This window comes from Oenanthe melanoleuca, chromosome 3 (genome assembly GCF_029582105.1).
Source record: "Oenanthe melanoleuca isolate GR-GAL-2019-014 chromosome 3, OMel1.0, whole genome shotgun sequence".
NCBI lineage: Eukaryota > Metazoa > Chordata > Aves > Passeriformes > Muscicapidae > Oenanthe > Oenanthe melanoleuca.
Window position 1 is genome coordinate 64,815,338 of NC_079336.1, and position 20,733 is coordinate 64,836,070.

The following is a 20,733-nucleotide window of genomic DNA, read 5'->3' on the forward strand; positions in this document are numbered from 1 at the left end:
AAATAAAATGGCCATAACTAAATTAAATTATACTTTCATTGAATGGTGAATTTGAGCACTGAGATTTTCAAAATCTTTATTTTAGAAAATATTTTTATCAGGTCCAGATTAAGGAACATTGGTTGGGTATGATGAAATTTGCCTAATCAATTCTTGTTGCTTGTATCTTCTGGAAATATTAGGCTGTCAGGGATCACAGTTAATACTACATTTAAAAAGCATACTGCAAGATCTTTCCTCACTGGTTTAATTATTTTTTAATTTGTATTTTTATTTTCATTCATCTCTAAAACAATAGGCTACAATCTGGTCCCTCTATATGTTTGGGTTGATTCCGGGTTTTTTTGCATTATTCTGACGTAAACAAATGCTCCACTCATATAACAAGACCATCTTTTATCCAAGGTGGCATATGATTTGGTGCTAAATTTTATCGGGAGTGAGCTATCTTGGCAAATGGAACTTTTCTGGTGACAAAAAAAATCCTGTGCTAAAAAGCCACTCTGCATATACTGAGTTAGATTCCAGCCATTTGAAAATCAAAGGTCAGGAAATGTGGGTTAGAGGTATTTTTGCTACCTTCATTATATCATGTGCCAAGCATTTGTCAGCTACATCTCACCCAGTAACTGGGGTTTATGTGAACCTAAATTCTGCTGTGGATATTTAAAGGTTATATTTCCATTCAATATTATTCAGAATAAAATATGAATTAAGACAATACATTAGAAACCGAACTAACCTTGAGTCTTTTTTTTTTTTTTGCCTCTGACATTCGTATTCTAGCGGCCACTCCAAGAAAAAAATAATTTAAAAATCAAGCATTTTTTAGCATGACTCTTCAAATGCATTTTTAAGTCTCATGTGCTTTTTCTGTATAATTTTAAAATGACAATTTGAAGTCAGTTCAAACTTTCTCCCAAAACCTTGGCTAGAGCTAGTTAAAGCTCTCTAGATGCATTGGTGTTAGCTGCAACCCACTGTTACCTGAATACCTTGCATAAATGTTTGTGCTCTCCATCTTGGATGGAGATCTTGAATGCTTTTAATTCATGTTAGTGTGGATATGATGCCCATGCCTGCCAGCTAAGCTGCTCCAGACAAATGGCTAGCTCTCTGCTAAGCTAGACACAGGCAATATGAGCATGTGTAAAACAATACCATGCAATTTTGTGCACTGGAGAGTCAGGTCCAGCAACATATCCAAGAGAAAACTATTTTTCTCTCTTAAAAAGGCAAACATATGAGCTTCAAACATATTAAATAACCCTTGGCTGGTTGAACTTCAAGAAATAATAAGGTGCTGTTAGACACAGAATACAGTGGTAGAATGAATTTCAACAGCAGTGGTCTGACACAAAAGCTGCTGGCCTCAGTGCTGTAAGAAACAGCTAAAAGCCTCATGTGAAAGCCCAACTCGACTTCAGATCTTTCTATTAGCACTCCTCATGGTCACTCGAGGCCTTCTAAACAATCACTGTTACTTAAGGAGGTTATAATTACATATGGAAGCAGTGCAAAGCTGTTGTGCACTAAATATGTGTTAAAAGCTTATGATTTTTCAATTTATTGATTACAGCCTCAACCTTATAATCTGCCTGCTCACATCATGTGGCTCATCTTTATGACTGAAATTCATGAAGAAACAAGGTCAGGGTTATCTAAGAAAATAATAACACTTATATAATGGAATAATATTTGTTCTTAAATCTAGAGCAGATTTAGATATCTAGATGGAAACCACATACGTGCTTTACAAAATTTCAGGTACACATAAGATTAATGCATCTCTAAGTATGATTCAGCAAAGATAAAATTTTACATATGTACATTGATAGAAATGCACTCTAAATATAGCAAATGAAATAAATGTACAGGGATTTTTTTGGCATAATAATTTCTATTTTGGTGCTCAAATCAAACTTAAGTTTCAGTTCCTATTCTTTGAAATTGTATTCTTTATAGAATAAAAATGCTCTGAAATACTTGGATATTACAGAACATCCTACCATTTTAAAGGTCTTTTGATGCAGCTCCACCTTAACCCTTTGTGGTTGCTCTGGAGAGCATTCTTATCTAATTCAGTAATTCAAGCTCTCTCCTTAACATGCATCCACTCACATCATCATGGCCAGCATAACTCTGAATAGAAGAATTCAATCCTTTGCTGAAAATAGAACTGTTCATTGGGGGCTTTCATACTCTTAGAGTCAATTACGAAAAAATCCCTTGAAGGGAAATTGAAAGACTTCAAAATCTGTCTTGATGAACTGTCAGGTTGGAAAAGTCTTTATTTCCATTTTTCAAATGTTTAGCACTTGAGATTCAAGTCTCAAGTTATCCCAATACATTCTCTTCACAGAAGTGAAAGAATCTTTGTGTAGATGAGTACAGAAAATGGGCAGAATTTTCTATAAGGATTGTCTAAATGAAAAGGTGGCAGTCACTGGAAATAATAGAAATTAAACAACCATATCAACTCTGGATTTGTGAATCATCAGTATTGACACATCCAAGCAAAGCTACACAAATCATATTCCTTTGGCCTGAGAAAACCATCTCATGTCTGGAGGAGCTGTTACCATCCCTTCCAGGGAGACTTCCTGGTGTTTCTGGTCAGGGGTGACCATGCCCTAATTGCTTTCTTTAGGGTGAAGCAGGAAGTTTTACCTCCTCCACAGACTGATTAAGGTAGAAGAACTCTCTTTCACGCAGCAGCTGAGAAAAGAAGCAGGCGAGGTTCTCTCATGAGAAGCCCTCCTTTAGCACATAGTACAGAAGGGATCTGGCCCAGCAAAGCTGTTTCTGAACTAGCTTGATAAAGCAGCCAAGAAACAAGGCAATGAGGCCGAGGAACAAACCAAGGAGGAGCAAAGGGACAATGCTTTTTTCCCTAGTCACCTAATCTCAATGGATTAGAAGCACAGCAGAGTTTCAGCAGTAGGCTGAAGCAATCCCTGTATCGTGGATTGGCTTGTGGATGGCAGCCTTCCATCAGCTGGAAATTGTTATGGAAGGAATGACCTATATTGCACAGATTATTACTGGATAGTTCCCAGATGAGTTAATACAGCAGTTGTGACCTAATTAAATCCCATCCCTGACGTTCTGCTTCTCTATTTGCATATACATGACAACAGCAACATAACATTGTAATACTTCAAGTAAATCATAACACCCAGCAAAGAAGAAAGGAACAATTCCCTTGGCAAATCAGCATAAGAGAGTAAAAGAGACACATTATCCACATTTAAATGACAGTCCTTGCAAATGCAAGCACTGACTAGAAGGTCTTAGGAAACAATCTAACCAAACAGCTCAGGTAGACAATATGATGAAAGAAAGGTCCTGCTGAACATAATCAGAAGCTGATGCACAAGGGAGAGGCACTGGAGCTAATCACACATGCACACACGCACACAAGCGTCTTACTTCAGCTGCAACAGCTCAAGAGGAATATCTTGAATTTTTGAGGGCTACTCAGTGAAACCACCTGCTGAACATAAACTGGAAGCCAAACAAAATGTGCCACGTTGAAATACTTTAATTCATGTATTTTCCCCCCACTAATTTTATTAGCTACATGGTTCTATGCTTTTCTCTTTTTTTAATCCTTAGTCTGATGCCATAGCATTAGTTTTGGGTTGATCAGATCCAAGTTATTTTAACTATATCGCTATCAGGGTGTTAGCTGTATTGTTATCAATGCTATTTAGCCATGTAACTGTAGTTGCACCTTAAACTAATGTCCTTTATCTTTTACTGTAAGATCCAAGAATAAACCCTCTGCATGAACTTTAGAATAAGTTGCATTAAAAAATCAGTTTACGTGGCAGAATATTAGATCTCTGAATTGTATCCTAGTCTGTTAGGAGTTGTATTACCATTTGTTCATGCTAGCATTGAATGCCATTAAATGCAAACTAATTTCAAACCAATAAAATAAAATAAAATTATTTTTCAAAGAAAGTAAGCCAAAATCTTTAAAAGAAAAGACAATGCTCATACAGGCAAAAATCAATCATCCAAATGGTTAAGGACTTGGCAAATATTTTCAGAAAAGGACAAGGACTTCATCTTCCAGGATAAGACCAATTACCCATATTTTATAAGAGACTTTCTGACATAACTAAACTGCTGGCTAAGTTTCCATTACTGCATATCTACTGGTCCTGATATTTTGTCAGGACAGGATACTAAACTAGAATGATCCAAACTGTTTAACAGACTGTAAGCTTCTTCTATACACATTTCCTCTGCTCAGCAAGTATTTACTTTTTGCTGATCCAACTAATGTATACCTATGGTCTGAAATGTATTACCCTTAGCAATTCCAGCCTACATGCTGGGAGCCACACATCGAGAAATAGACATAACAGTGAAGCAACCAACAATAGATGAATGGCCAAAGAGCAGTGAAAGACAGAATCTCATAGTATATTCTTGCCTTTCAGTTAAAAGTTTTCTCCTGGTGGTTTTTTTTTTTTTTTTTTTTTTTTTTTTTTTAACTACATACCTCTTCCATTCTAAGCTTTTCACCAGTTTATTTCTATCATTAACTCAATTTTCACTTTAACTTTACAGTTCACTTTTGGAAACAATCCAAAACATTGTGTGGAGGGTAGCGAGGTGGGAGGAACAGTTAATGTTTTAAAGGATTACCAGACTTAGGTGCTACATTTCGAGGTGTTGCTTTTCAGCAGTGCCATTGTACCATACTGTCTGCTATTTCTCTAAATGTCATCGACTTGTCAGCTCATAAGCAGGTGTAAACCTTTGTTCCTCCCCAAGTTCTCATGTTCAGTGATGTCAATGGAAGTCTGCAAAGAGTGTTGTGTCAAGAATACTGTTTTTTTCTTTTAAAGGTAAACATTTCTCTTCAAAATTAATGGCACTTTGTTGCTACAGCAAAAGAAAGCAACAACACATTTCTAACTGGATTATTAAAAGTCCTGAAAACAGAAGAGGTGCCTGGGAGGCTGCTCTCAGAAAGCACTTAAAAGCCCAAAAATCACTGGAATGTGCAAGTAATGGAAGCAAATTATAAAATAAACCAAATAAAAATATCCAGACATGGAGAGATGTGCATTTCATACCAAGCCACACACATCCAAATCTCCCAGTTGATACTTGCGTCAAAAGGAAAAAAAAAAAAAATCCTCTGTTTGACTTTTTATAAAACAAATATATATTCTCATAATGCACTGAGATTTACTAACGAAAAAATTAAATTCTAGGACTTTTTTTAAATCGGTGATGTACAGAAACCAGGACAGCAAGTGGAATTTCTCTCTTTCCAGGTCTTGTTAGGCATCAGCAGGAAAAAGAGATGAACCGTTTTAAACTGCCAGTGTATGGGACTGTTGACTTAGTGACTTATCACTTCAAGAAGAGTTACACTATTAGAAATACTAGAAAACCCAAACCAAACCAAACAAAAAAAAAAAACAAAAATGGAAAAGATCTTTAGTATTCTTTAACATTTCTAGCATACATTGTCTCTTACAGGAGGGGAATATGTAATTATATGAAATATGAGTAACTGAACAACTTTCAGTGCTGCTGAATGGTATTCAGAATCAAATGCTTTATTGTTAGACTGAGATAGCAGGAAAAATTGAGATCATCTGACTGTATCTTGGATATATATATTAAAGAAAAAGATTAATTAAATTTCTAATAATTTCCAAGGTGCTATTCCAAGAAGAAACAAATATTTGCTGATAAAGGGGAAGGAAAAGATCACCTTAACTATTTCAGTGGAAGACACATCAGTGTTACAAGTCTGGATTTATTTGCTTTTTAAAAAGATGTGAAGCTGGAAGCCTTCTAAGGAGATGAGAACTTAATTATAAGAAAAAGTAATAAAGTTACATGATATTCCTCTAGAGCTATGCAGCTGTTCAAGTAGCAAGGCAGAAAGTTAGGACCTTCAGCTTCACTGAATGTTGTTTCTAGTAACTTCAGTCAGGTTGTTTAGCTATTGGTTCTTTGGAAATTAAAGGAAAGAAGAGGAGTAAGTAACTCATTACTTATTATAAGTCTGCAAAAAGGCATTTCTGCTGTTGCTATTGCCTTTCACCCTAGCAGGGCAAACAAGGGATCACTTGTCACATCATTTGGGCAATAATTTTGTTGTAATCTTGGTTCCTACTTGCTGTGGATACTATGATAAAAGTCCATCTCATTCTGAAATTGTATTAAGCAGACCTGCAAACAATAATACCTCAATATTTTTCTTGCTGCTTAAGTAAAATTACATCTGAAAAGATGAAAGATATTGAACACTAAGTAAATGAAAATACAGAAAACAGAGAGCATATCTTTAACATAAGTCTTGGGACATCGGCATTATTTCAAATTTAAAAATAAAAACAGAAGAAAAATAAACTGAATTGAGGACTCCTGATATACCAAAGCATCTCTTTCCCCTCCTCCTCTCTCTTTTCTGTTTTACTTCTTTCACCTCCCCCCCAAAACGAGTGATTTTCACTTTAACTTGACAAGTATTTCACAGCTTCTCAAGCATTTAGCAATGAGGATCTAATTGGAAAGTGCCAGGTTCTTTCTTATTACACTTTATCAATATTGTTAAGGGAATGATGTAATTGTTTGGGGTTTGGTGAAGACATTCCATGTCACTTCAGTGTTAATACCAGGCTGGAGCCTTCCTTGTCTGCCTGCATGAGCTAGATAAACATAGACCTGTGTGCTTTCTTCTCATCTCAGGATACTTACTCAGAGAGATCTTGGAACATATGCCTATTGCCAGCTAAACATTTCACTTTTCATTTTATCCATGTGCCAGAAATCCATTCCTTGGATAAACACTTTACATACTGACACTCTTAAAGTCACTAAACACGATAAATAAAGAGAGAATACATCATTTCAAAACTGATTAAACATTTTCTCACATGTGACAAATGAACAGCTATACACTGTATGGAGTCCCTGGAGCAGACATTCCATTTTCTTTGTCTTCATTTTGTGAGTAAGATTAACTTTCCATTTCAGCTCATCTATTGCACAACTGAGCTTTTTTAAAATACACATAGCATTTTCCCCAAATCATTATTCATTTCAGAAACATTTTTTGTTATAGCTACAAGAGCTTTTCTTTTGGACTTTTGTATTTTAATGGAGAGAAACTAATAAAGAAAATTGATATTAATAATAATAACAATAATAATAATAATATCATAGATTTTAATGAAAGCTAAAGAAATGCTTCCATGCAGTAGACCTGAACTTACACATGGGCTGAAGTCACCCACTTCAACAAGGAAAATCCAAGCACATTAATCACATTAACTTTGCTCCATCTAATCCATCACTTTTCCTTGCACTACTTGCTTGCCTTGTCATCCTATGCACTGCTATCTACCTATGATTAGTCAAATGCAACTAATCTTTTATTTAGTTTCTTAAGCTCTTATCATATTTTTCACCTACCCCTTCCAAAACAGATCCCAAGCATTTTATTTCCAAGCTAAATTAAAAATCTTACTGAAATAATCACACATAATACTAAAACTGCATATGAAGTTGTCTTCAGTGTTCTAACAAATACCACTAATCTGATCAAGAATTTCAGTGGGAAGGTGGAAGGAAGAAAGAAAATATCCTTGCTGAATATTCACAGAAAGGAGGAGCAGTGAAGCAGAATTTTCTTCTTTGACAAACTGTGTTAAAGGAGCTGAGAGAAGAAAGAATTAGGGCAAGCCAGAAGAGGCAAACCAAGCTGAACAAGAATTCATGGAGCAGCAGTTTGCTTTCTTCCCCCATCGGCTAATAAAATGAATACAAAGTTTTTGATAACATGGTTCCAGTCTAGTTAGGGAAAAAGATTAGAAAAGAAAGTTAATTAGACAACAAAAGATAGTGATAAACCACAAGATTTCTGAGCAGACTGAAGATTGCACTGCCATTAGATTTCTGTCACATTTGGACTTGTATTGCAATCCATTTTTGACCAGACAAATCTTTTCCTTAAAAGAGCAATCTGAGATGACAAAAATCTAACAGTGCCATCTTCTAACAATGTTTTATTTTGAAGGAAAACTTTAAAGGTAAGAATTATGTAACTGAGCAGCTAAACAAAGCTAAGAAATGTCAGGAATGCCTTGAGCAAGAGGTATGATACTAAGCCAAAGCAATACCCTATTATTATGTCAGTTTGTTAGAGTGTTGTGCTAACAGCACAGGCTGGGAGGTTGATCCCTCTATGGGCCATTCATTTAGGAGTTGGACCCGATGATCCTTGTGGGTCCCTTCCAGCTCAGCATATTCTGTGATTCTGAAGTGAAACTTAAGGGAACACACACCTGCTCAAAGCAGCTGACTGTGATTCTCTTTTACTTCCTTACCACACCACCATGATTCCTCACATGCCATCAAGGACCTACCATCCCCTTACAAATAAAAAGAGAGGTTCTTGTGTGGCCCTCACTCCTCTTGCCTTCTTTTTCAGGTGTTATCTTTACATGGCCCAAGGGAATAGAGAAAAAAAGTGATGTTCTATCAGGAAAGACATCAACCGCCCTGTGGCTTTATTGCAGGTAGCAAATTTGGGTGTTGAGGCCATAGAATGGCTAGCAAACTGCAGTAAAACTAGAAACTTTTATAGTGATATCTTTTAGAGGAATCCTATTGAAAGTCTTCATAATTTTGGGAATATATAATGGATATATTCAGTAGTATGTGTTATTAAGTGATAGTTGTAGCTAGTACAAAAAGAAAATGCTATTTTTAGTGAAAGAAAAGCAAATACAGAGTATGAACTTTCCTAAGTTTGGGCTATAAATGCTGTGCGCCGTATTTTGATCTCTTGCTGGAACTGATAAAAATCTGTCCCATCTAAACACTGCTGCTGGGGAACTCTCCAAAAAAATCAGAACTAACCACATGCTGTGCAATGCAGTGAGGTTTCCAGTTTTGAAAACTGTCTCAACTGCATACACTTATAATGAAATTTAATGAGGTATTTTGCTTTTACCACAAAAAATATTTGAATATCTATAAGCAATTTTAGAAAGGAAGTCACATTTAATAATAAATCTCATTAATTTATTAAAAAAGTTTTAATAATTTTTTATAAAATGGACATTTTGTAAGCACAGGAAATGATACCTAATACTTGTTTGGGGAATGCTAAATATCTCTCAAATTGCCACGATTCTGGTGTAGTATGAATAGTTTTCTATCAATCCCAAATGATATACTCAGAATTTATTTTTTCATAAGGTTAATGCATTTTCTGAAAGATAAGAGTAATATACAATATTTTTTAAAGAATTTCAATCTTTCTGCATTATCAAATTAAAATTAACAATAACTAAATATCACTTTTCTTTCTGAGTGCATTTCTATACCATTCAAAAACACAGTAATGCTGGTTACCAATACAGCAACTGCTAAAAAACATATTTTTCAAAGAAAGGTCTTACTACATTGCTCTTTCTTACCTCTTATGTGCTTCTGTCAGTGACTTTTCTTCATTTTCTTGGTCTATTTTGGCTGTAAAAACACAATCAAATAATTAGCAACAAGGTGAAAGATAGAGATGTTTCAGGATAATTTCAATTTTAAATATGTCATGTGTAAAATATACTGAAACCAGCTGAGGATATTCTCATGTAGGTCAATTCCAAAAAAAGAAAAACCAAAAAACCCCAACCATCTTCCCCATTCAACAACCAACCACCCAAACAAATGACACAAATTTCAATAACCAAAACCACCACTGCAAAAAAGAAACTGATCTAAAATTCAAAGCCTTGAACATAAACAAAAAAAAAAAAAAAAAAAAACCAACAAAAGCCAAAAAACCTACCAGTAATCTTAACAACAACCAAGTCATGAAATTGACTTAAAACCAGATCTTAAATAATGATTCCAAAAACTCAAAGAATATGAGGAGGAAAAGCTGAGTAAAGAGCAGAAAGGATTCAGCCTTATAGTTTTTCTCCAAGGTGCTTGGCAATTATAAATGAAAACTCTTTCCTCTCCCTGTACACACATCTATTAGTGAAGTACTAGAGCTGTAGCAGGTCCATATTGAAAACATGACTAGTTTTATATGAAAGAAAGCATTATTTGATGATCTTGTGAAGGAAATTACAAATAAGAAACTGTCATTCTCACACACTGATGAAAAAATTCTCTATTTGCCACATGTTCTCTCCTAATTTTTTTTGCACACATTTCACTTAAATCACTGAAAGAACACTTAGAAAAAAATCTACAAGAATGTCCATGTTGACTTAGGCATCACCAATGTGCAAAGCAATTGTCAATCTATGCTTATGTGATATTTTTATTTATGCAGTCATTCAGGTAATACAACTTAAATTTCATTTTAAGTCTGCATGCTTAAGCAGAAAGCTCTTTTAATTTGGTACTTGATTCCCTTTTCAAGGGAAGTCTGCTAGATTCTGGGCTGTTAACTTGCAAGGAGGATTTTAAGATTCCCAAGAGTCAGAAAGTTTTGAAGCATGAAAAGGTTCTGAACTGATCTGGTAACAAATGTCAGTTGTATCAAATTCATATAGAAATCTAAAAAAGAAACTTATCTGGTATTTTTTATTACAATTTCCCTAGATAGCTCTACAATAATAATTCATTGAAGTTATTTTTCTGCATTATAGATACACTGCTGTTGAAAATGGAAACCCTGATTTTAAATTTACTGAGAAAAAGAGCAAAGCAATAGCATAATTAGGATACAAAGATAATCACTGTTTTTCAGTTAAATGTTTCAATCAACAGCAATTTACACACACTCAAATAGGCACGTGAAATCTATAAAAAAGATACAAAAATGGAATTTCCTTATACTTCCCCAGTCACAACAATGGTCAGAGCTTTGTCTAGTGCTGCAAATGCTTTTTATTAGTAGCAATGCAGTCTTCTGAGCAGTAGCGCTGCTGACTAGTGCCCGGATATTTGCAGAAGAAAACACTGTATTTAGTAATCATTACTGGAAGACTTGGGCTCCACCATTGTTATCCTGAAAGTGAAAAAAAGAATCCTAGCAAACCACAGAAAACTTGAGGGAGAGATGGGTAAATGTTCTCAAGGAAATTGAAGAGCACGTGAATCCTGCCTGATTACAGGTTTCAATACTGACTTGAAACTTGGCCCAGATTCTTCAGAAGGTTTGCAAGGGCTCACAACCCTTTTGAGTGAAGTTCAGCCCAGTGCTGAGTGAATTTGGGCTGACTTAGGGTTTTTCTTGAAAGCCTTGAATCACTTTGGATAAGAAACCAGGTGAAATGTGTCAGCTTTTACAGAATTTCAATAATACTTTTTTATTTTTTCATACTTCAATCCTGAAAATCAAGGTATGACCAGTAAAACATATAAGTCAAAAGAGAAGAAGCTGCACACAAACTGTCTGGATGAAATGAGATCAAATACCTCATTCTGCATTAACACAATCACTGTGTTTCTGTGGATACAACTTTTAAAGGAGATAATTCTATTACTGAAAAATGCAATTTGGACTGCTTTCACTTAAGCATTGTTAGAAATAGAGGCTAACACATTCCATCCTGCAACAGTCTTACATACATAAGACGTATTCTTAGGATACAAATCTCTTTATAATTTCCAAGACTGATGGGATGGAATATCATTAGAGTTGCCTTGTTTTAGGTCCTTTCTTCTTTATTTCAAATGTTCTGCACACGTTTACAAACAATTATTTACCCACCAGTAATGGAGCAAATATTCCACAATTTATTTTTTGAAAGAGTATAAGTATAACATATTATCCTAAGCTTATCAAAGCACGTCAGAATATCCCCATTCTGGCAATTAAAAAAGAAAGTTATTGTGGTCCAGAGAAGAAGAAAAACAAAATAAAGCAAAACAAAAGCAAGTTATTTCTGGTATCTATACTTTTGATAAATTCATAGAGAATTGGTATTATGGCAGACATGCATACAATAGCACCTTTTAAAAAAATAAGTACTTATGCATTAGGCAGCTACTGTACTCACAGAGAGAGATTTCATCCTGCATCAAATCAACTCTTGGTATCAAACAGAATCTTGCAAGGAAAAGAATTTTCTCTGAAGAGGAATTTGCTTGTGGTTTGTATCAAATGTGATGATATTTTAAAACCTTCCTCATTTAATAAAAAAGATACTACACAGGTAAAAATTTAATTTGCAACCCTATTGCATTATCATTTTTCTAGACAGAAAAAGTTAAAGATATTATGAAGATAATTCTGCTTCCACAAGATGACAGGTGGCACCAGTGAAAGAGAAAATATGGTATGTACACTCAGATCTGCCCCTGTCCAAAGAAAATAATCAGATAACTGCTTTTGTATTAGACACAGTAAACATCCAAGAGCTGTGGAAAATGGCTAAAGACATGCAGTGAAATTTAATAAATAAGAGAAGAAAACCTCCTGTTATCAAAACGACAGAATTTTTCACTATGACCTGGATGCAACGGAATAACCATTAGATGTTGAAGCACCTGGAGATTGTTATAATTGTGGAATGGGAATATTATCACCTGATATTAGTGGTTAGGTGTACTTTGCTCTGCACTAATCACCCCATTGGTAAACTACTTCCAATTAAGTTTTCCTCTTTGAATAGGGGAAGGAAAAAATTTAGTTGTGATGGATCAGTTGAAGTATCCCAGAATGCATTATACTTCAACATTTCACTCAATATTATGCATGATTATTATCACTTCTTCCTCCAAAGCAGTTCATCACAGGTGTAAAAAGAGTGGATGAAAGGCACTAGTTTGGCTTCTTCATTCTTGGCATATATCCATTAAGTAGAAAATGCCAGCTAAAAGGTGCCCACCTTGGAAGAACATTCAGAGGAGAAAAGTGTGCCTTCTGTTACAAAGAGAATTCCTATAACAGGGGAAATGAAAAAAAAAACCAAATCTATACCCAGTCCACAAGTGATCACGGCACAGTTATCATCAATGGCCAACACAGAAAAATCAGATAAATCCTGAGATACCATGGCAGGCTGACCTGTCTGAGCACTCTCTTCTGCCTCTATAAATACTCTCTATCTTCTAAAAATAAGATTATTTCAAAAATGTTATTATTTGATTTTCTTTGAAAAACACTAAAAGAAATCTTTAAGTCAAGCAGTATCCATATCTGCTTTCATATATATTTGGAAACCATCAGCTAATATAATAGTGACTGTTTGCAAGTTTTCTGACAGATGTAGGAATTTCTGCTTTTGAGTGAGTTTTCTTCCCAAATATCCCATATTTTATTGGCTCATCATCTTTTCTAACATCCCCTAGCTAAGAACTTGATTCTTGACACTAGTTTGCTGATTTTCCAAATCGTTCCAAATCTATTAAAGACTATATCATACCAGGAAATACTAACCCCTCTATTTTTTGTAATACATTGGTAAGCAAAAGAAACAGATTTATATGTTGGCCTTCACACACTCTTTGTATTGTAGGGCTTTACAACAGCCTTCATAATCCTGAAGGTATATATATTCTGAAAAATCTACTTCAAATAATATGGTTGAAAAACAACCTTAGGTCATCTTGAAAAACATGGCCATCTCAAAACCCACAGCATTTTAGAGTCAAAGTGCCCTCTAACAGAGAGAAGCCACTTTATCAATGGTTTGCAGCATGTACTGATGTAGTTATATTTTCCCCTTTTAGTTTGAAAACATCTTTAATGGCTTCTTGTTGGATGACATTCCACTGTTTGCCTGCTTTTTCCATTAAGATACCTTCAGATTATTTAAAGTTGGTCTCCTTTTAGAGCAAGGTCTATACTTCCTAAACACTTTATATATTTGGTCAAAATTCAAGTACATTCCTTTCTCCCTACGTCATTGCTTACCAAGTGTGAGGACTGTACTATATCCAAGGCTCTTATATCAATTCTTTTAACTACAGGACATATGTATCTCTTCAAAAATTACTCACATCAGATGTCCTAATTTCTATTCTATCACTTTTTTTTTTAAATTTGCTTAAACTCACTGATTGGTGTTTTATAATTGGGGCATAAAACTCGATTTCATGAAGTTCAAAATGAGCTTTTAAACAAGACTTCACAAACAAAATCTAATTAACTGACTTCTCAAATCTTCTGTCCTTATTAGCATATACCCACATTCCAGAATGATACATGCCATTGTTTTGTTTGTTTGCTCTTCCAATTCTTTTTGATTAGAGTCCTGCAAATGTTACATATAAGCTTCTACAAAGGCACATATATGAATAACCATACTAAAGTGACCTATGCCTGTATGAAAATCTCATGTATTTCACCAAACTGAATATGAGAAATAGACACAGGCATTTTAGAAAATTCTGGTCTTCAGAAGAAGTAAAATTCATTTTTCTATAAATACTTTTTTGTTTTCAAGAAGCCTAGAAGATGAAATTAAATTAAATGGGGTTCAAAGGCAAGGATATAAACCACTGATTGACCACAAATTGTCCCCTCTGACCTCAGTGGATCATTCTGGATGTTATGCTAAGTTCTCTGCAGAAGTCAAGCCACAATGAATGAAGACAACTGCCAAGTATCCCTTTTAGTCCAAAAACCTTTCTCTACTAGTCTCCTCTAAATTTAACCACTATATGTTGTGCACTAAATCTGACTTTTAAAAAAGCTAATAACATGAATATAGCTATTTTCTATATGTACAGACTATTTTCTGTATGGACAGATATTGCAAAAAATATCTATTGTCTCTATTTTTAGTTGTTGCAATTTCTTGTTTGAAAGCAAGACATTTCACTATCATCTCTTCCACAGGATTAAAAAAAATCTAAAAAAAAAAAATTTTACTTACAACTAACTGGAAACTCAAGATGCACAATAACTGTTTCAGAGTAGGATTATTGTGCTCCAGTGTTAATACATATTATCAAAAAGCAGGAAAATTCATTGAAATATTTTTTTTTTCTGGGAAAAAAGCCCCAAATAAATAAAAAAGAAAACAATTACTAATATTTTTACAAATCCTTGTTGGAGATTTACCAGAATCTTTAAAAAGGACATATTTTCTTCCACACTGGTGATGAGTGAATAGTAGCTGGGGCTTTGGAAATATACCAAATGTGTCCACTGGCAGAGGCACAAATTCAAAAAAAGTCCCAACAAAACTAAACTAGGAACAAAACAGAGGGAATTTAACCCTTTTTCTTAAGAAGTGTATGGAACCTGTCACTTCTGCCCTATCCTCACTAGGGCCTGAGGAGCTGAGGTACCTGACAGAGGCCCTGAGGATATCTTCTGTGGGCATCTCAAGCATGTGACTAGGACAGAAAGAAAATGGATGTAGAAAAAAATACTGGATGAACTACCAGCACAAGAGCATGCAGTTACTCTGCTATTATTAGGGTCTAAGTTCCAAGTTTACAAGAGCTTTGTCAGTACTTCTGAGAAAATTCCCCTCTGCTCCTTGTTAGTACATATACTTTTAAACACCCTCAGGAAACACCAAAATAACACTTAAAGATTTTTTTTTTTCCAGTTAGCATACTATTCAAGACTATGTTTTGAAAAACCTTGAAACACCAAAGCAGAATAGCAAATATACCACAATCAATAGAAAGCACTTGAGAAAAGTTTCTTTCTTCCCCCTCCTTCTACCCCAACTCCCTTTTAGACTTTTGAATTTGTTTTGCCTCAGTTTTTGGATTTTGTTGGTGTTTGTTCTTTTTGCATGTTTTCTTTAGTGTGCTTGGGGCATGAGTGGCACTAGGAAGAACTAAGCCATTTTAGATGGACTCTGTCAAAAAGGAAGTGGGTTTTGGGGAAGGCTATAAAGAAAAGTTAGACTATCATTAATTTTTAAATGATACCAGGGGCTTGTGCTGAGTGGCTTTGTGAAAAAAAGCATAAAACTCAAGCTGAGAATTTAATATGAAGTATGGAAGGGATTTGATGAGAAAAATAGACTCAAAGCTAGCAACTAATAAAAATTATCAGTGTCCTCTATGTATAAATGTACTAGATAAATATAGTCACACAACAAGCTGACCCCTTGGAGCCTGTTCAGAAAGTATTCCAAGAAGACCTTGTAAGTCTCCTCAAACTGCATTGAAACACCCTGACAGAGCTTTTGTTCCACCAGAATTTTTTGTTGTTGGTTTGTGGTATGATCTTGACCCAGTGATTACTGTCTGTAGTCACCGTCTGGCCCCAGTCCCTGCTGCAATTTAAGCTATTTCTGCTGAACCAGTTTCAAAGGGCTATGAGTAAGAAGATGCACGAAACTGCCATCCCATCTGATCTCTCCATCTCTCTTAAGGGAATATCATATCTTCTCAGGTAATTGAATACAGGAATGCATCTGAGTAATCTCAGATGGAAGGCAACAAGAATCCTTTCATCTGCTTGTCTATGTCCTAAATCTTTTTGCTTTTTTCCTCTCTTCTTATTTAAAGTGTTAACTAGTATTTGTTTATAATTAGCTATGAATGTGCTTTCCAGTAACTTTCAAGTGGAGCCAGTTGTTTTTTTCTCTTTTTTTCAAAAGATACAAAGCCTTTTCAATGACTCATTAGAGCTGAGTTGCTATAGTTCTGAGAATTTCTATTTACACTGAAAAAAGATCCAAGTACATTTGGATGGCTTATCATTGGGTAAGCTAAGAAAGCTTTACAAGAGAATAAAGCAAGATTTCTTCTGGGAATCCTATCGAGAGTCTTACATCCTTCTACACGTCCTATGACAAATTCATAAAAGGCTATAAGCATGAAGAATACCTGTTCCCCCTCCCCCATTTTCTGAGATATGCATACAGGCAAGAGAACATTTAAATAGAACATTCAAATTTAAGCATTCAGACCTCAATTTCTTAAAGATGACTTGGGATAGAACATCCAATATGCTGAACATTTTCCTAATGGTGGTGTTCCTTTTTTTTCAAAACCTATGATCAGTTAAATACATGAATATTTATATTGATTCCAGCCAATTATACTTCTCTAGACGTTATACACTTCAACAACATGAATGCAAATAATGTGCTAGCTCCATAGATTGTGAGCAAGATTCATAGAAGCACAGCTTAGAACCTCATTGAATATGCTAGGACAGAAATTTGAACTTCCTTAAAAGAAAAAAAAAAAATTAAGCTTAATACTCTATAAAAGGAGGTTTATTTTTGACTCAGTATTCCTCAGCAAGTGGTCCAGCCACACTGCCAAAGCTGCAGAAGACAAAGGCAAGGATTGAGAGAATGAAGAAGGAGAAGACTGGGTTTGAGACTCCCTAAGGAACCCAAAGGTACACAAGTTCATGGGACCTGATGAGATTCATCCATGTCAGAGGAAGTGGCTAAGCCACTATCCATCATATTTGAGATGTTGTGGCTGTCCGGTGAAGTTTTCAGTGACTGGAAAAGTGGAAACACAAACCTCATTTTAAAAAGGGAAATAAGGAAGATCTGGGAAACTATAGCCCAGTCAGTCTCAAGTCAGTGATGGGCAACGTCATGGAGCAGATTATCCTGAAAATTGTGCTAAGGAAGTTATTAGTGACAGCCAGTATAGCTTCATTAAAGTGCAAAGACTGCCTGAAAAATGTTGTGGCTTTCTATGATGGGGTTCCAGTGCTGGTAGATAAGGAAAGAGTACTGATGTCATCTGCCTGGAACCATACAGAGTATTTGACACTGTCCCCACATGACATCCTTGTCTCTAAACTGAAGAGACACAGGCTTGACAGATGGGACACTGGGTGGATAAAAAGCTGGCCGATGCTCACACTCAGAGACTTGTGGTTAACAGCTCAATGTTCAAGAAGAAAGCAGTGACAAGTGGAATTACTCAGAGATTGATTTTGGGACCAGCCCTTTTAAACAGCTTTTCTGGCGACATGGACAGTGGGATTGAGGACACACTCAGGAAGTTTGCTGATGACACCATGCTGTGTGGTGCAGCCAACACCATAAGAGCTTTGTGCTGTTGGGAAGGGACCAGAACAGGCTGGAGAGGTGGGCCTGTGTCAACCTCATGAAGTTCAATGAGGCCAAGTGCAACAGGTTGCCTATAGAGTTTGTGGACGTCCCATCCCTGGAAGCATTCAGGGCCAGTTTAGATGGGGTCCTGAGCAGCCTGGTCTGGTGGAAGATTTGTCTGCCCATGGTAGGGGGTTGGAACTAAATGATTTTTAAGGTCCCCTCCAACCCAAACCATTCCATGATTTGTCAGCCTTTGAAGGATGACATCTCTTGTCAGCTGAATTGAGGGAGAGAAAAGTGGGATCCAATCCAACATTCTGAAAAACCCTGAAACATAACAATAACTAAAAAAGCCCCAGTAAATCACTCCATCATACTTAGTAATGCATTTTTTAGCAGCTACTCACTGTAATGTTGTCATGCCACATTCACAGAAGTAAAATGTATTGTATTTTGTGTGCAGCTTTGAGCTCGATGTTCCCTGCTACTGATCTTAAATCCTACACTGCTTAAAGGTCTCAGTCATGTCGGGACTAGGCAGAAAATAGATGTAAGTTAGGCAGCATACTTATGACTTTAGGTACACTAAAGATCCAGCAAGAGAATTGTTCATCTGTGAGTCTGGACTTCACAGTGCTGAAGAACGTGTGCCATTGTGATTAGGGCTCATGAAAGACCTAAGTGCTCTAAAGCTTAAATATCCTCTTAATTTTCATTCTCTATCCCAAGAACTATGTCATGAAAGAAGTCTTATTTGATTACATTTTTACTGGAGAAGAAACTTAAAATGTGAATTTTCTGCTCTCCCCAACTCTCCACGAGGTTTTTAGCAACTTCTTTTCAGAAGGCATTTTTTTAAGTCTTTTGAGTTGGATGACTTCATGCTATTGTGATACTCATACATTGCTCTCATGTGATGATAAAATATATTTTTTAACTCTACCACATCTGTACTATCTGAAACCACTGGGATGCCTACAAAAATGATTAGATTAGATCCTGTGCCAAGGCACAAAACAGCTGACAGCCCCAGTCTAAAAGTTTGGTCTTTCATGGACCTTGAAGCAAGGTAAGGCTAATTCAGTGAAGCTTGTCTAGCGTTGCAAATGCAACACAATCCAAATTAGGATTATTGTGTAAAAATGCACACCAATGGAGGTGCTGACATCTGAAGTAGGGACAAGTTTATATCATGCTGACGTTAAACTATTTATCAGCATTAAGATGTCAGTGGGAGATTAAAAAAATATTTTCAGGACTCAAAGAACAAGTTTTAAAAGCTCCTTCAATAATTCAACAAAAAGAATACTAACAGAAAAATGTAAACATTCATAAAATTAAACTGCTTAAGTTTAATTCCTCCATCTTTTGTTCTAGTGAGTTTATGTTGTTTGCCCTTCATATTCCTCTAACATTTTCTTCTCAAAGGATAAAAAAAGTATTTTTTAGATCTTAGCAATGAGTATATTTTGGTAATAATAATATTTAAAGTAAATGTCTCCACATAAATTACTAATATCCAACCTCTTAATGTTCCGTGCAATCTTTTAAAGAAAAACAAAACACATTTATTCATATATCTTCCTAATCATGTTTTGGTCACATTTTCCTCAAATTATTTTTAGAAAAATTATTAACTACTGCTATGTTCTCCTTTATATTTATCAAATTATAAAAACAATATTTAAAGAAAATGGAATCTGAAAAATCAATCATTCTGGGTTAGAAAAGGTCAGAATTAAGATTACCCTAGCAGCAGTCATTTTGCAATCAACTACAGTATTTCTGGAGCCAGGAACTTAACCCAGACATCCAAGATTCAGTCTGATGCTTTAGTCTCATTCACAATCCATCATTTGATGGTGCACAGCCTTTTGCTACTTGACTTAAATGAACAAGTCATGACCAACTATGTGGTTGCACTACAGCGATAAATAGAACTCACTGTGATTTATACATTCCTTTAGTAACAATTTGGAAACTGGGTTCCTGAATGCTCTTCCAGGCAAAAGGAGATAGGTACAGACAATTCAACAAACAGGACAATTTACATCCTTATTCTGTAAGAACACGAGGATGGGACTAGAATTTAGGTCTGGAGAAGGGCTGTATTCTTGGGTCCAGCAGAACAAAACCTGGTACTGGTATTCATTTACAATAGCAGAACTGCAGAATTTTCCAAAATAAGACTGGAAGGAACAAAAGATTCAATTGTTACCCTGTGGTTCCAAACTCAAAATCATACAGAAATAATTCTTATTGGTTTTAAATGAATTAGTCAAACATCAGAAATTTTTGTTTTTACTTCTGCAAACAATGCTTGTACTTCTCCCGTGGCATAATGCATTTTCTAAAGTCTAAAACAATTATATTGGCTTGGCTTCTTAATATGATGTAGGTAGATTTACTCAGACTTGAAGTCCACAACACTTTCCCAATTTATAGAATTTCAGAGCAAAAAGCTGTGATTTCAACATATTGAATCTTCCCTCTTCCCAAACAAGACTTACTATTCTGAGGGAGTGATGGTTGCTACCTCCTGCCATAAGTTTCCTGCTTTATCAAGCTGACAAGGATGCCCAGTCTAGACAGCATCCCAACAGCAAACACCCAGAGAGTGCTTTCCACTGCAAAGTTAACCACAGTCAAAACCTGGGGACTAGGAGTCATTTGTGGCTCATGCACACACAGTTCTTCCAGCATGAGCTGGGTAACCCGTCCCATGGGCACAAGGTTAAAGGATTACTAACTGCTAATGAAATTCTTCTGCAAACTGCATGATAAT

At 35.6% G+C, this 20,733-nt stretch overlaps 1 protein-coding gene across 1 annotated transcript in view; it reads right to left on the bottom strand.

The window, feature by feature from the left end:
• The window catches only part of FMN2 (formin 2), a 153,060-nt gene that overhangs the window by 24,821 nt on the left and 107,506 nt on the right, over positions 1-20,733 (bottom strand). Inside the window, exon 16 of the mRNA XM_056486928.1 lies at positions 9,468-9,519. Within this exon, the coding sequence (XP_056342903.1) occupies positions 9,468-9,519 (52 nt within the window). The remainder of the gene's footprint in view (positions 1-9,467; positions 9,520-20,733) is intronic.